The sequence below is a fragment of the Euleptes europaea genome, chromosome 8 (genome assembly GCF_029931775.1).
Source record: "Euleptes europaea isolate rEulEur1 chromosome 8, rEulEur1.hap1, whole genome shotgun sequence".
Classification (NCBI taxonomy): Eukaryota; Metazoa; Chordata; class Lepidosauria; order Squamata; family Sphaerodactylidae; genus Euleptes; species Euleptes europaea.
This window is the reverse complement of record NC_079319.1, coordinates 23541395-23554984: the sequence shown is the minus strand read 5'-3', so window position 1 is coordinate 23554984 and position 13590 is coordinate 23541395. Positions and strand designations below refer to the sequence as shown.

General features: G+C 39.9%; 1 protein-coding gene across 6 annotated transcripts in view; it reads left to right on the top strand.

Moving 5' to 3' along the window:
- Positions 1–13590, top strand: part of RIMS2 (regulating synaptic membrane exocytosis 2) — a 412392-nt gene that overhangs the window by 32480 nt on the left and 366322 nt on the right. For 3 of the 6 annotated variants that reach the window (XM_056854760.1, XM_056854761.1, XM_056854757.1), the window contains exons 2-3: positions 7985–8017; positions 8410–8496. The exons of the other annotated variants lie outside the window; for them this stretch is intronic. In XM_056854760.1, the coding sequence (XP_056710738.1) occupies positions 7985–8017; positions 8410–8496 (120 nt within the window). The remainder of the gene's footprint in view (positions 1–7984; positions 8018–8409; positions 8497–13590) is intronic. 6 annotated transcript variants of the gene reach the window in all.

Sequence of the window (13590 nt, the reverse complement as noted above, 5' to 3'; positions counted from 1 at the left end):
CAGGATTAAGCTTCAGTTTATTAGCTGCATCCACTCCAAAACTGCCTCCAGGTACTGGTTCAGGGTTTCAACATCCTCCCTGGGATGAGCTCGAAGCATGAGATAGAGCTGAGTGTCACCTGCATATTGGTGACCAGCCCAAACCTCTCGATAGCCTCACCCAGCGGTTTCATGTAGATGTTAAAGAGTATAGGAGACAAGATGGAATCTTGTGGGACCCCATAGGCCAGAGGCCAAGGGGCTGAGCATCTGTTCACCAGCACCACTTTCTGAAACCTCCAGGTAGGACTGGAGCCACTGTAGTATGGTGCTTCTCAATCTCAGTGCAGACAGGCGGTCAAGAAGGATACCATGATCAATAGTATTGAAAGCCATTGAGAAGTCCAGGCTCAAGCCATCCACCAAGAAGACCAAGGCTGTTTCAGTCCTGTAGCCAGTCCTAAACCCATAGTGGAAGAGGTCTAAACAATTTGCCTCATCCAGGAAAGCTTGGAGTTGTCCAGCCACAACCCATTCAACCACCTTGCCAAAGAATGGAACATTTGAGACTGGTTGATAATTATTGAGATCTTCTGGGTAGGCTTCTGGGTAATTATTGAGATCTTCTGGGTAGGCTTCTTTAGAAGTGGACATACCATTGCTATTGCAATGATATAACTTCTTTTTCTTGCTGCAGTTAGTTGGGACAATTCAGGGAAGTCCCTTAATGGCTTTATGCCTGTATTTCAAATTATTGGTTAGTTCTTGTAATAAGGATGTTGTTTGTATTTGAAATAGGGAGCTGAGAGAGGAAAAAGAATGGAAGCCACACAGAGCTAGGATGAAAACTGCCCACAGCTATTTTGCAAATATCTTTCTTGGTTTGATATTAAAGCAGGAAGGGACCTGGGAATGTTACTGATAGCCTGACTTACAATGGAAGGCTCTTAATATCTGTGAAGAGACCCTTGTACCCCCTGTGAGGAATCCAGAAACTGTGTGCAAACCCTCCTCTAGATTCTGGCCCACATACCTAAATTTGTAAAGGTCTAGCATAAATTGGAATACCGTAGGTTTGACTGGTGGGCGAATAAGCCCTTGAGGGTCTGAGTCTAGTTTTGCTTACTGGAAGATGGGCGAAATCAATGAACTTTTCTCATGAGGGCATGCCACCATACTTGGGTGTGGCTTAAGGCAAGCATTGCAGTCATGAACACATTTATTGAATGTTCAAAATCAGATTGTTTTGATTATGATCCAGCACTCCATGCAAAAGGAGCTCCACCTATGGGTAGCTGAACTGTGCAGCAGCATTTCATGCTTGGTCCTGGACTATTGTGTACCACATGTTTATTTGTTTAAAAGTTTATATGCAGCCTTTCTGATTCATTGGGCATTCGATGTGGCTCAAAATACAAGTTAAAAAACAGGAATAATAACTAAAGCAACTCCTTTTCCAACAGCATTTAACAGGGCTGCAAACTTGGAAAAATATGAATGCCAAATGTTTTAGCATCATGAGGGAGAAAATGTCATCTACCCAAGATTTGAACAAATATAATAGACTTCACTTGGCATCTAGAAGATAAATATGGTGCCAGGCAAAGCTTTATTATTGTTATTATTATTTTGCTTTGTGCAGTATCTTTTAAGTCCCACATACAGGATTCTAGAAACCAAGTGAATTATTTTTGTAGATTGATTTGAACTTCTAGTGAACTTTTGAATAGAGTGTACATCATAGTGCAATCCAGGAACAGCTGATTTCAGCAGGTTTAAACTGGGGTAATTCTACATAGGATCATTCTGTTTCAGAATGTGCAGTTTAGTGCAGATATTCTGTAAATTTCAGAAAACATTGGAAAAATGTAAATTGATGTTTAGTAGCCTTCAGAACTCTTACGGTAACAATAAAATATTACTTTGCAGCTTCTTGCAGTAGCAAAAGTTGATGAGGCCCAGAAGAGCTTTTTCAGCGTCTTCTTTGTCTGTTACAGTATTTCTTAACTTTTTGTTGGATCACAGACCCCTTTGAGAATCTGATGAAAGCTATGCACCTCCTCCCCGGAAAAATCAGCAGATCTGCCAGATTGGCTACTGGTCACACACCAACTTTAATTTTTAAAAAAATCACACTGTAAATACATGCTATTTCCTTGCCTACCTATCATTGAGTATACACAATTATTAAACAGAGCCAAAACAGCTAGTCTAGAATAAAAAAATTACAATAAACACTTGAAAAGACTACATTTCCCCCTTATTATTCACCATGACCATAATCGTAATGGCAGGATATGTTTTCTTTCATTTCTTCCAATGGGAAACTATTCTAGATGTCATAACATGGGGGTGATGAGGATTGTACATTAGCTAACAGTGTACAGTAGCACAATATGTCACCCTACATTTGTTTGGAGTGAAACAGTACCTTAACATAATTTGACATTTTAAAAGGGTTTTTTTTTTGCCCAAAGACCATTTTCAGAGTAGCATGAAGGAAATCAAAGGGGAAAAAAATCACTTTTTGTGCCTGGTTCTGGGACCTTCTAAAACCCATCCATGGACACTCTAGAGGTTCATGGACCATAGGTTAATTAAGTGCCTGATCGTCCGTAGAGTCCAATAAACAGACAATTAGGAGGAGGTTAGAATTAAAGCAGTCAGTTCTTTATTTAGCTAAATAATGAGCCGGGTGGGCTAACAGCTAATATCAGAGCGCAGAGTCACCACGAGAGAACAAAGGAAAGGAAGAATCCTTTATGCCTTAGGATCGGGGCAGGTACATTACATCATAAAGACAAAAAAGCCAATACATAATTAGATACCTGAATACATTAATTAGCATAGCCTATAATGTAGCCCGAAGGCGTTCTAAGAAAGTGCTTTGTGTTCGCAAGCGGGAAACAGAAAGTACATTCCTAACTACAGATAAGAGAATCCACTCGCTAACTTAAGGACGGCTATGCTTAATAGGTGAGGGGCCCTATCACAAAGAAAAGGCGTTGTGGCTTATAGTCTTCTGATGCCAACTTCTCCAAACATTCATGGCGTATGTGTGTGCATGTTATATTAGCCCTTATACCTGGGCACAACATTAAGAACCCCGTATTTATTACTTATTATCAGTAGATACCTGAATCTAGTTTGTTTGGCTATTTTGTCCTGTGTCTTCATTCTTATGACAAAGTGGCTAGAACATTATTCAAGTAGAAATTTTAGAAATAATTCTCATAATACACTGCACTAATGAATGCCTAAAACGTTATGTATAATCTTAAATGGCTGAACTGAGTATGTATGCATGTACTTGTTTACTTTCATATAATTGGTATCCGAAGATTGCAAATAAGTTGTGTATACAAGGCTTTATAACATGTATTTAAAGACTTCATAGCATGGAAGTTAGTACTTGTTGAATAATGTGCTAACTCATCTATAGCCCTGACCTGGATAGGCCAGGCTAGCCCAATCTCATCATATCTTGGAAACTAAGCAGTGTCGGCCCTGATTAGTGTTTGGATGGGAGACCATCAAGGAAGTCCAGAGTCATGAAGCAAAGGCAGTCAATGGCAAACCACCTCTGAACATCTTTTGCCTTAAAAACCCCATGGGGTTGCCATAAGTTGGTTGTGACTTGACGACAAAAACTACAACAAAATCATATAACAATATGCTGCAGGTCTGGGTGAGCTGCAGTTCCTACAAGTGATCACCTAACTAGCAGATCCGACTCATTTCTGCTTCTACTGTTGCTGTTATCTACCAGTTCATGTTACAAAATTGCAATTGTCTTATGGTTTGAGCAATAATCTTTGAACTGAGTTGATATGTACTACAAGCTGATATTTTAAGCAGGGCTGAAAGAGATGTGCCTTGTTTCCCATTCTCGGAGGAGCACATTGTAGCTCTCTTGGGGCTGGGTGCATGGCTCAGTCTTTTGGGTACCCTGTTTAGGGTTCTGACAGAGCTGACTGAGATAAAATTAGTCCAAGAAGAAACAGCAAAATCAGGTCCGTAGGTGAAGATTCAGAACAAAGGAAAATGTAGTTCAAGGGGAAAAAATTCCAGATTGCCAAAACCAGTCAGCTGAATTTTTGTTGCAGCAAACGTTAGTCATACCGAGCCATTATATATCATGCAGCCAAGGAGACTGGCTCTCCCCTGCTTCATCTTTGTACTTCCAGTGCATTAACATCAGTATGGACAAGAGACAAGCTACCGTGTTTCCCCGAAAATAAGACCCATAAAATAAGCCGTAGCAGCATTTCTAAGCATTTGCTTAATATAAGCCATACCCCGAAAATAAGGCACCCCGGGGCTGGTGTGGAGAAGACCAGGAGGAGCCCAGCTGAGCAGATGCAGTCTCCCGCGGCTGCTTCAAAGGCCCGGCAACCAGCTCGCCTGGGGCTGGGGTGGAAAAGACCAGGAGGAGCCCAGCTCAGCAGAGGCAGTCTCCCGCAGTCGCTTCAAAGGCTCTGCAACCAGCTTGCCCGGGCCTCTGGGGGCGGGGAAGACAGGAGGAGCCCAGCTGAGCAGATGCAGTCTTCCGCGGCTGCTTCAAAGGCCCGGCAACCAGCGCGCCTGGGCCTCTGGGGGCGGGACCGGAAGAGGGTGGTAAGGGGAAAACGGGAGCCGAGAGGGAGGACAGTTCTGATTCCCTCGGAATAAGACATCCCCTGAAAATAAGCCATAGTGTGTCTTCTTGAGGAAAAATAAATATAAGACAGTGTCTTATTTTCGGGGAAACACGGTAAATCTATGCGAGTTTAGGATTGCACCAGCTAATGTGACTGATGAGGCATAGTAATTGCTCTGAGCTGTACAGACTTGCTTCACACCACTAAAAAGTCCTTAACCCTCTTAGTAACACCTGCAGCTCGTGGATCTTGTCATGGATGATCTCTGTGACTCCCACATCAAACGTTACTTTAATTGCAGGGTATCGGAAACCGAAGGCATTCTGGCAACTGCAATTGACACAATTACAGGAATGCAAGAACTGACTCCTGCTCTGTTACAGACACAAAGCATTCTGCAACTCACATATATTTATGATTACATCTTCTGATAAGTGTGATTTTAATTTCTGATAAGAGATATATACAAAGTAAAGCTAGACCAGTAAACAAAGAGAGGCAAGAGATGAATCTAATGGTTCCTGTTTCCTGCTACTTGCTCTTCTCTCTACACTCTGCTCAGCCTTTTGTATAGACAGGGAGAGCTTATTTACCCCATGGAGTTGATTTGGCTATTAATTCTCTAATCTACTGTAGTGGGTGCATTGTGGAGGATGGTGAGGTAATTGTTTGCACGTACAAGTTCAATAAAATCTAGTGAAATGAAAGTAGTTATGAATGGAAAAAACCACTCAGTTTGAAAGAGGCTATTGAACTCCTAGCCTCTTCCATTTTATTCCTGTATAGTGATAATTAATGTCAAAGCTAGTCCTCTAAAGTTTTCTCATATGTAATACTACATTCAGACTACTTGCATAACTTATTTTTCAAGCCTAATATATAAAAGGCTTTTCTCCCTGCAGCAAGGCATTTCCATATTATATTTGTACAGTTATCAGGTTACCAATACTGGATCATGGCTACTAAGGAATGATAATGTGGAGGTAGCTTTCTTTATGCAACAGAAATAATTGCGCACAGGCTCCCATTGTATGGTATTTGCTGCAGTTGCTCTTGCTATCCACGTGGAGTCGCTCTGAAACAGAGAAACTGAGATAAAGAATGACTGAAAACCCTGTTCTGGGTGTTCAGTTTCTTCCCAGAATTGAGAAACAGAAGAAGGTAAAATACATAGGAGTTAGGAGCTAATGTTATCACGGTCACTGGAGAGAGAAAAGGAAGCAATGGATTAAAATTTTAGCAATGTAGAATTCGGCTGAACGTCAGAAAATGCTTCCTAACCGTAGCATGTGGGGCAATTAATGACGCCACCTAGAAAAATTGAGAAATGAACAGGATTTGTGCCCTTGGAAATTGATTCCCAGGCATGCAGGGGCTCTGTTTTGATTGGGACATAAGCCTTCCTCCCTTTTGTATTTTTTTTTCTTTTTTCTTGTTTACAACTTAAAAAAAAAAGCCTTCACCCCATGCTGTTTTCCCAACCTGAATTGGTTCCAGGATGCCACTCTTTTCCCTGTTGGGGAAAGTTGGGGCTTGTGTCTTATGAACAAATTCAGTACATATTAAATAGTCTTTGCCATAAACTTCTCTTTGTCTTAGACTTCCATTTGTGCAAAGACTTGTTGAAAACCACTGATCTTGTGCAAAACAGAAATTTCAGCAGAAGAGGAAGTGCATTCTGTGGCAGAGACTGTCTAGTGCACACAACTAATTCATCAGATCCAAGCCAATGTGTACTAGTGGGCTATACATTATGTGTCCCTGACAGAGCAAACAGGGGATCCCCATAGCCATTTCAGGTGGGGGAAATGGCACAGTGGAAAGGCTTAAGCCAGACCCTGCAATATGTATGTCATGTAGATAGACCCTGAGTCTGCATCCAACTGTTGTCCCAACCCAAGTTATACTAGGGTTGACAGGTCCATCTTTGCCACTGGCGGGAGGTTTTTGGGGCAGAGCCTGAGGAGGGCAGGGTTTGGGGGGAGAGGGACTTCAATGCCATAGAGTCCAATAGCCAAAGTGGCCATTTTCTCCAGGTGAACTGATCTCTATCGGCTGAAGATCAGTTGTAATAGCAGGAGATCTCCTGCCACCACCTGGAGGTTGAGTATACACCAGTTAGCCTGCCGTATTATGTGTTAACTAGAGATATACCAGCAGTATATTAGTAATACTGCTGGTAAATCTCTAGTTACCATCTGGAGGTTGGCAACCCTAAGAATGGGAGTAATATGCATGCTCTGTCTAGCTCCCGATACTAGTCAAGCTGCAGCATTCTGGACCAGTTGGAGTTTCTGAGTTGATTTTGAGGGGATCAATGTACAATGTATTACCATAGTCTAGTTTCGATGTTACTTTGGCATGGTTCCAGGTGGCCAGGTCAGCTGTATCAAGGTAAAGGGCCATCTTGCAGGCTTGGCTGAGTTGGCAGAAGGCATTTTTGAAGCTGTGTTAACTTGCTTCTCCAGTAAGAAAGCTGGATCCAGTATAACTTCAAGCCTTTTAAATGAGTCAACAAGGGTCAGTTGAATTCCATCAAAAGTGGGGAGAATTATGTCCTTCAAGACCTCCACCTTCCCAACCAGTATTACTTCTGACTTTTCAGGGTTTAGTTTCAACTTGTTCACTTTTAGCCAGTTAACCAGAGCAACCAGACAGTGTTTCAGGACCTCTGCCACATCACCAGGAGATTTGGATATGGCTATATTAGAGATGAGTATCATCAGCATACTGATGAGAGTCAACCCTAAAACTACGAATGATTTGTCCTAAGGGCTTTACATAGAGATTGAAAAGCATGGGGGATAGAATTGTGCCCTGCTGGATCAGCTTAGATTCCAGGCATTGAGTAATATGTATATATGTACCTGTGTGAAACTGCAAAATGTAGATACATTTTAGATGCCTTTTAGAATGTATGGTGCAAAAAGTATAACAAATTTATGTGCAAGTTGTTTATTAATATGTAGAATTTTCTATTCAGCTAGGGAATGAGTTAATTAAACACTGAGCAAACCATACTTAGTTATCTAAGTGGTGTATACAATATTTGGTATCTAAGTTTGTTCCCAGTTGCATGCTGTTGTGCACTTCCAACAGTTGTGACTATAAACAGCCTCACAGAGATAAATGTGAGTCTCTTGAAAGAATGGGTGCTAATCAGAAAGTAAAGAATTACAGATGCGTGTGAGATTGCATAATATTTTTAGCCTAATAGGAAAATGGTCTACATTGGAAGTTGTAGTAACCAATAGACAAATGACAGTGAGTGTTTTTGTGTAGCTAGTCAAGAGAGAAAGAGAGGTCTGCAAGTAGAAATTGTGTTCTAGTACACTGCACTCAGTTGCACAAACTTATCTTTTTAGGGTCAAAGAAGAACAAAAACCACAAGCGGCACAGTAAGTAAAATATCTTGAAAGTGCAGTAGGCTTGATTTCTCTACCTTTGCCATATTCTGCTTTCTGCACCTTTGATGGTATTAGATTTCACTAATATCTGCTAGGCTGCAGTTAGTCATCTGCTTCCTGATTGGCTTGTAAGAGCTGTGTGCAGCTTCTTACTTCATCCACATTTCAGTTGGATGTAGTTTCTTGCTACCTGCTTGTGGACTACTTAAGTGCAAAATTTTATTTCCCTTACATCCTTATAGTGGCTGACTTAATTGCAGTGAACATTCCCATTGGCTGTAGCTTTTCTTCCTTTATATGACTACTTTTATTGGGTAAGAAAGCATTTATACTAGTATGATTTTGTTTGGTTATTCAGTCACATTATTTGCTTATTTAAACAGGTGGTTTCCCTTTAGTGGAATCACTGAGCTGGTAAATAACGTTCTTCAGCCACAGCAAAAACAGCAAAATGAAAAGGAGCCCCAGACGTAAGTAAGCTACTCTATGTAGACTAAGTATTGCTGTAGCACTAAAACATACCAGAGAGTATGTTGCAATAATACATAACAACTTTATAAAAATATCTCACAAACTGAGGCTGCAATCATATGCATGGTTTCTTGGGAGTAAATCCCATTGAATTTTGTGGGAGTTATTTCCAATTTAGCATGCTGCATAACTTAATACTGTTTATCAAACATCAATTGGCAGTGGGAAATTTGAACAGTAAGAACCTGGCTTACAATTTGGTTGGTAGGAATAATTCCTGCTCAGTGCAAGACCTCCTCTCATAAAATTAATGTCTAGAACTCCTTCAAAGTTAATCTGATTGATATGCATGAAGAACTTGAATTTTCAGACCAGTTATGTGCGTGCCCAATATGTTTGTGTACACATACCATTTACCTTCTATATCATCATTGTTTCATGCCTTTAAAATATCTGGCAAGTTGAAAGACTGTGACAGATACTGCCTTGGTTCTTGATGCCATGCCTAGATGGCTTTCCTTTGAGGTGAACCTTGAGAATAGTTCCTTTTTTAAAATGTAAAACTGTTATGATTGTGACAGAAATGGCAAAGCTAGAGGACACAAACATTTAATCAGGTATTAGTCAGTTGTAAAAAGGGTTTTTAAAATATAAGGATATTTTTAGTGTTATTTTAGGGCAATTAAAATGCTCTTATACTTGCAGGATTAAAATTATTTTTGTGATTACAATCTTATGGTTATATATTGGTTATTTTAACTTTTCTAAAACATATCTGTTGCTTCTGTGCTAGTAACATAATAACTAAAAAGAAGTGAAATAAAAATGAAGTCCTTCCAAATTCCTCTAGTAGTGTATTATCTGTGAGTTTATTTCAGCCTCTGCCTTGCATGATTGGTCGTATTACATTTGAAAATAACATTATTACTGGTTTTTAAAATTGTGTGTGTGTGTGTATAGTACTTCTGAAACCTTTGTTCGTGTATTCCAAATGCAATTATACTGTTCTTTGAAAATCTGTGGCATTATAGAAAGTTGTTGCAGGACACATGGACACATTAGTTAGGCTTTAGGACCTTGAGCCAGGATTTTTTATGTAGAAATCACAGACACCCATTCTATATTTTAAAATGTATAAAACAATACAGTTGTGTAAGCATCTTTTTAGTGAGTATCTTTTATATTTAGTTGGAATATAAACCATGGCGCATAATAATAATTGGGCTTTGTAACCTGATTATGTTTTTTGGAGAAATTTGTGAAGTTAAAAGCTCTGGCATTGATCCATCAGAGCATTGCTGCAGATGGAAGGATTTCTGTTTATGGAGTGGGACTTTTGTGCCTTCCCCTTTCTATGACAGCCCCGAATGTCCCCTAAATGGCATTGGGTGGCATTTTGCAACAGGAGAGTGAATGCGAGATTTCCATGAGTGGAAATCCTTCTATCTGCAGAAATGCTCTGGTGGACCCAAGACTCTGGTTGTGATCCAGAACCCCCTGCATGCAATATTCTCACCCTTCATTGTGATATATGGGTAGCATATGTGTACATTATCCCTAGGCAAAGGGATATTCCTCAGTTTAAATTATGGAGTTTACTTAAACTGTTTGTTTTAAAGCCCATCCACATAAATCTTTTAGTGAGATTTAAAATTTGGTGTTTACTTGGGCATCTTCTGTATTTGAGATCCTTAACTATAATTTTAACATTAAGTCTTATTGTTGTTAGGTTTATTCTTGTCATTTCTTGAGGGTCATCTCTAGTATTTTAAGTGATAATTTATTTTTCCAAGTATATTGAAAACTATGTTTTCTAAATACCTATTGGTCAGCATAACTTAATGGGACATAGCAAACAGTGAAAAAGAATACACAATAACAATAAAAAATCCAACTGCATTTTAATTTCTTTTATACCTAATCTATCAAATACATGTAGGATTGATCAGTATGATTTCTGTTAACTCAAGCTATTGTTTTATTGATGATCATGAAATGGGATGGTAATTCATGCTTTTAGTCTCCTCCTTTACCTTGAAAAATAACTTTAAAGCACAACCATGTGTGCTTAAAATGGGATATATCAGCAGCTTCCTACAGAAGTATGATACAAAACATGTTGATATGAAAGTATTTAAGGAATATTAAATAGAATTGTAGGCCAATATATTCTTGCACGTCTACAGATTCAGGTCGGTGTTAAAAAGTGAATAAGAATATTCCTAGGGAAAAGTTAATGCTGAATAAGGTGAATTGAAGGTGAAACTATTAACCACTTGAATAGATTTTAGAGCCTTAACCTTCTCTCTCTTAAAAAATTAAGTGCTTGTTATTCTAAAACCATAGTCCTAAACAACTTGGAAGTTCCATAAAAATGAATGGGTTTTCATATTGTGAGTTAGTTGTGATGATAGTAGCTAGCTCTTTAACCATATTCATAAGAATTTCTTGATAACGAAAAGGTTTGTCAGGTGTGGTGATGCAACAGGTATTCCTGTGCTTCTTCAGATTAAAATGGTTACATTGTTACATTACAGTATTTACTTTATGTTGCCTGTTTCTTATTTTATTTTATTGATTGCACATTGTTTTGGGCATTTGGATTGGAAAGGCAAATATATACATTTTAAAATGTGAAAGTGAGAAATATGAACTTGATAAACAAGCATATGTTCCTCTTACTTGGTCCGACTTGACTTGGGTTTGGACTGAGAAGGAGTAAGTCTTACAGTGCAATCCAAGGGATGTGTTGTGAGGAGGCGGTGAGGCGGCATCACCCTGGTGCCATCATAAATGCCAAAGGGGGTGTTTCTGAGGTTGGGGCTGGCAGTAGTCAGCTCCCTGAGCTCTTTTGCCCCAGGAACACCCACATTTGCCAGCATGAACTTATGCCAGCAAAATTGTGGGTGCAGCCCCCCATGGAGCTGCATACAGCAGTACCATAGGCATTGGGGGAGCGTTCCTGCTGGGTTGTTTAGGAGGCGGCTCAGCTGTGCTGTGGCTGGTGCCGTCCTCGGCCACAGCGGAATTATCTCCCCTCTTGATTTCACTGCACGCCTTGTTTGTACCTTTGATTGCCATCCTCTTGCCATCTCTGAATAGGAAGTAACATCTGTCCTGGCATTATATTGCCTGTAACTATATCTAGACTTACATGAACAATTCAATTTGGTGGTTGTTGGGGTGTTTAAATACAATAATTTGACATATTTGAGCACAATCATTTGACATTTTCTACCTGGAAAGAGTGAGTGACAAAGGCAGGACATGGAAACTCATTGTGGAAAATGAAGTCTCACCATAGATTCACTCGTGCTGCTGCTTCCAGAGCAGAGTGACTAAAGCTATGATGGGCTGTTACTCAATTGGTGAATCCAGTTCATGAATGTTGTGATGAATTGATGGATAAAAGAAGTGAGTGCTAAATGATTCTAGTAGATGTTGGAGGCCAGAAAGTTATTTCAGTGATGGCGAGTGGGTTGCATAGAGCATGGTGGGGGTGAATTTCAGAGAGATTAACATTGATATTTACTTATATGTCGATACTGAAGGAGGGTTATGGTAATCTTATACAAGTGGGAACCTGTAAGGACTTGCAGGAGGCATCTCATTTTCACTTCCCCCATTATATCCTCTTTCACTTTCCTGAAAGCCCCCATAGCCTCTCCTCTTTTCTTACTTCTTTCTCCTCTTCCCACCCAGCACTGAAAAAAGCCTTCTTCTGAAAAAAGCCATTCTGCTATGTCTTCAGTTAACAACATTAGGCAAGAATATTTCATTTTTGGCAAAGTTATAGTGTATAGTGGCTTCTCAGTTCCAGGGATTCTTGTAAGTAATGGGTAATCGGGATCCTTTTCAGTCTGGTTTCCTGCTAAGTTTTGGCAGTGATATCACCTTGGTAACTTTGGTTAATTAACTTTGCAGAAAGATGGGCAGGAGAAGTGTATCCCTGTTAACCCAACTGTACCTTTCAGTGGATTTTAATACTATTGAACAGGACAGCCTACTGGACTGCCTAGCCAGGATGCATTTGAGAGGACTTGTGTTGTGGTGGATCTAATCCTTGCTAGAGGGCAATGTCTGGTAGGTGGTGCTAGAAGATTGCTGCTCTTGTGCTTTTCAACATCTGCATGAAACCACTGGGAAAAGTTGTCAGTATATTTTTGGGATGTGGTATCATCAGTATCAACCTCTCTATTTTATTTGATATTAAGAATGCTGTGGATTTGCAAAAACTTGTGTTTGAAACAGTGGTGGGCTACATGAGGGTGAATAAACTTTATGTGGAAGAAAGTACCATTGTTTGGATATTCAGCAGATTCCATCTGTAGGGTTTAACCTATGATAGATATGGTAATACTTTCCACGAAGACCCAGGTTTGCAATTTTTGGGAACTTCTGTTCTGAAATAGGAGCGATAAAAGGAAAATTATTTACTTTGGTCAGAAGGTGAGATGCTGTGTTCTGAATTAACTGAAGTTTGCTTTGTGAACAACAGATCATCTGAAAATAATTTTTATTTTATCTTATTCATTTATACCCTAATTTTCTCCCCAGTGGGGACCCAAAATGGCTTACCTCATTCCCAAGGTCAACCAGTGATATTCCATGGCACAAGTGGGAATTCGAATCTGGGTCTCCCAGATGCCACTAGTCTGACATTTTTAGCCACTACATCACATTGGCTCTCATGAGGTACATGAGGTATGTGAGTTCAACAACTGTGAGAATTCAGCAGTAGGGAGAGGAAGGATACTCGACTCTGTTCATATCATTAGCTCCACAGCTTCAAATTATTGCCCTGACTTCAAGTTAAAAGGCATTTAAAGACCTCACAGGAAACTCATGCTGCCTTTGAGCAGGGAGGAGGTTAAGGAAGAAGCAAAGGGCCACCAACAGTACAGACAGGGGTTTGGATGGTAGCAGGAGGTAAGAAAACGAAAAGTGAGTGTTCTGTGGTTGCTGACGTGTACTGTTTGTTCTGTGCTTCATTTCTTGCCTAAGCCCATCATTGACCACAACTGCTGCAAATACAGATGGGTTGCTCTGATGGAAAATAGGTAAGAAGACATGAAGAGCAGTTTTCTATACTT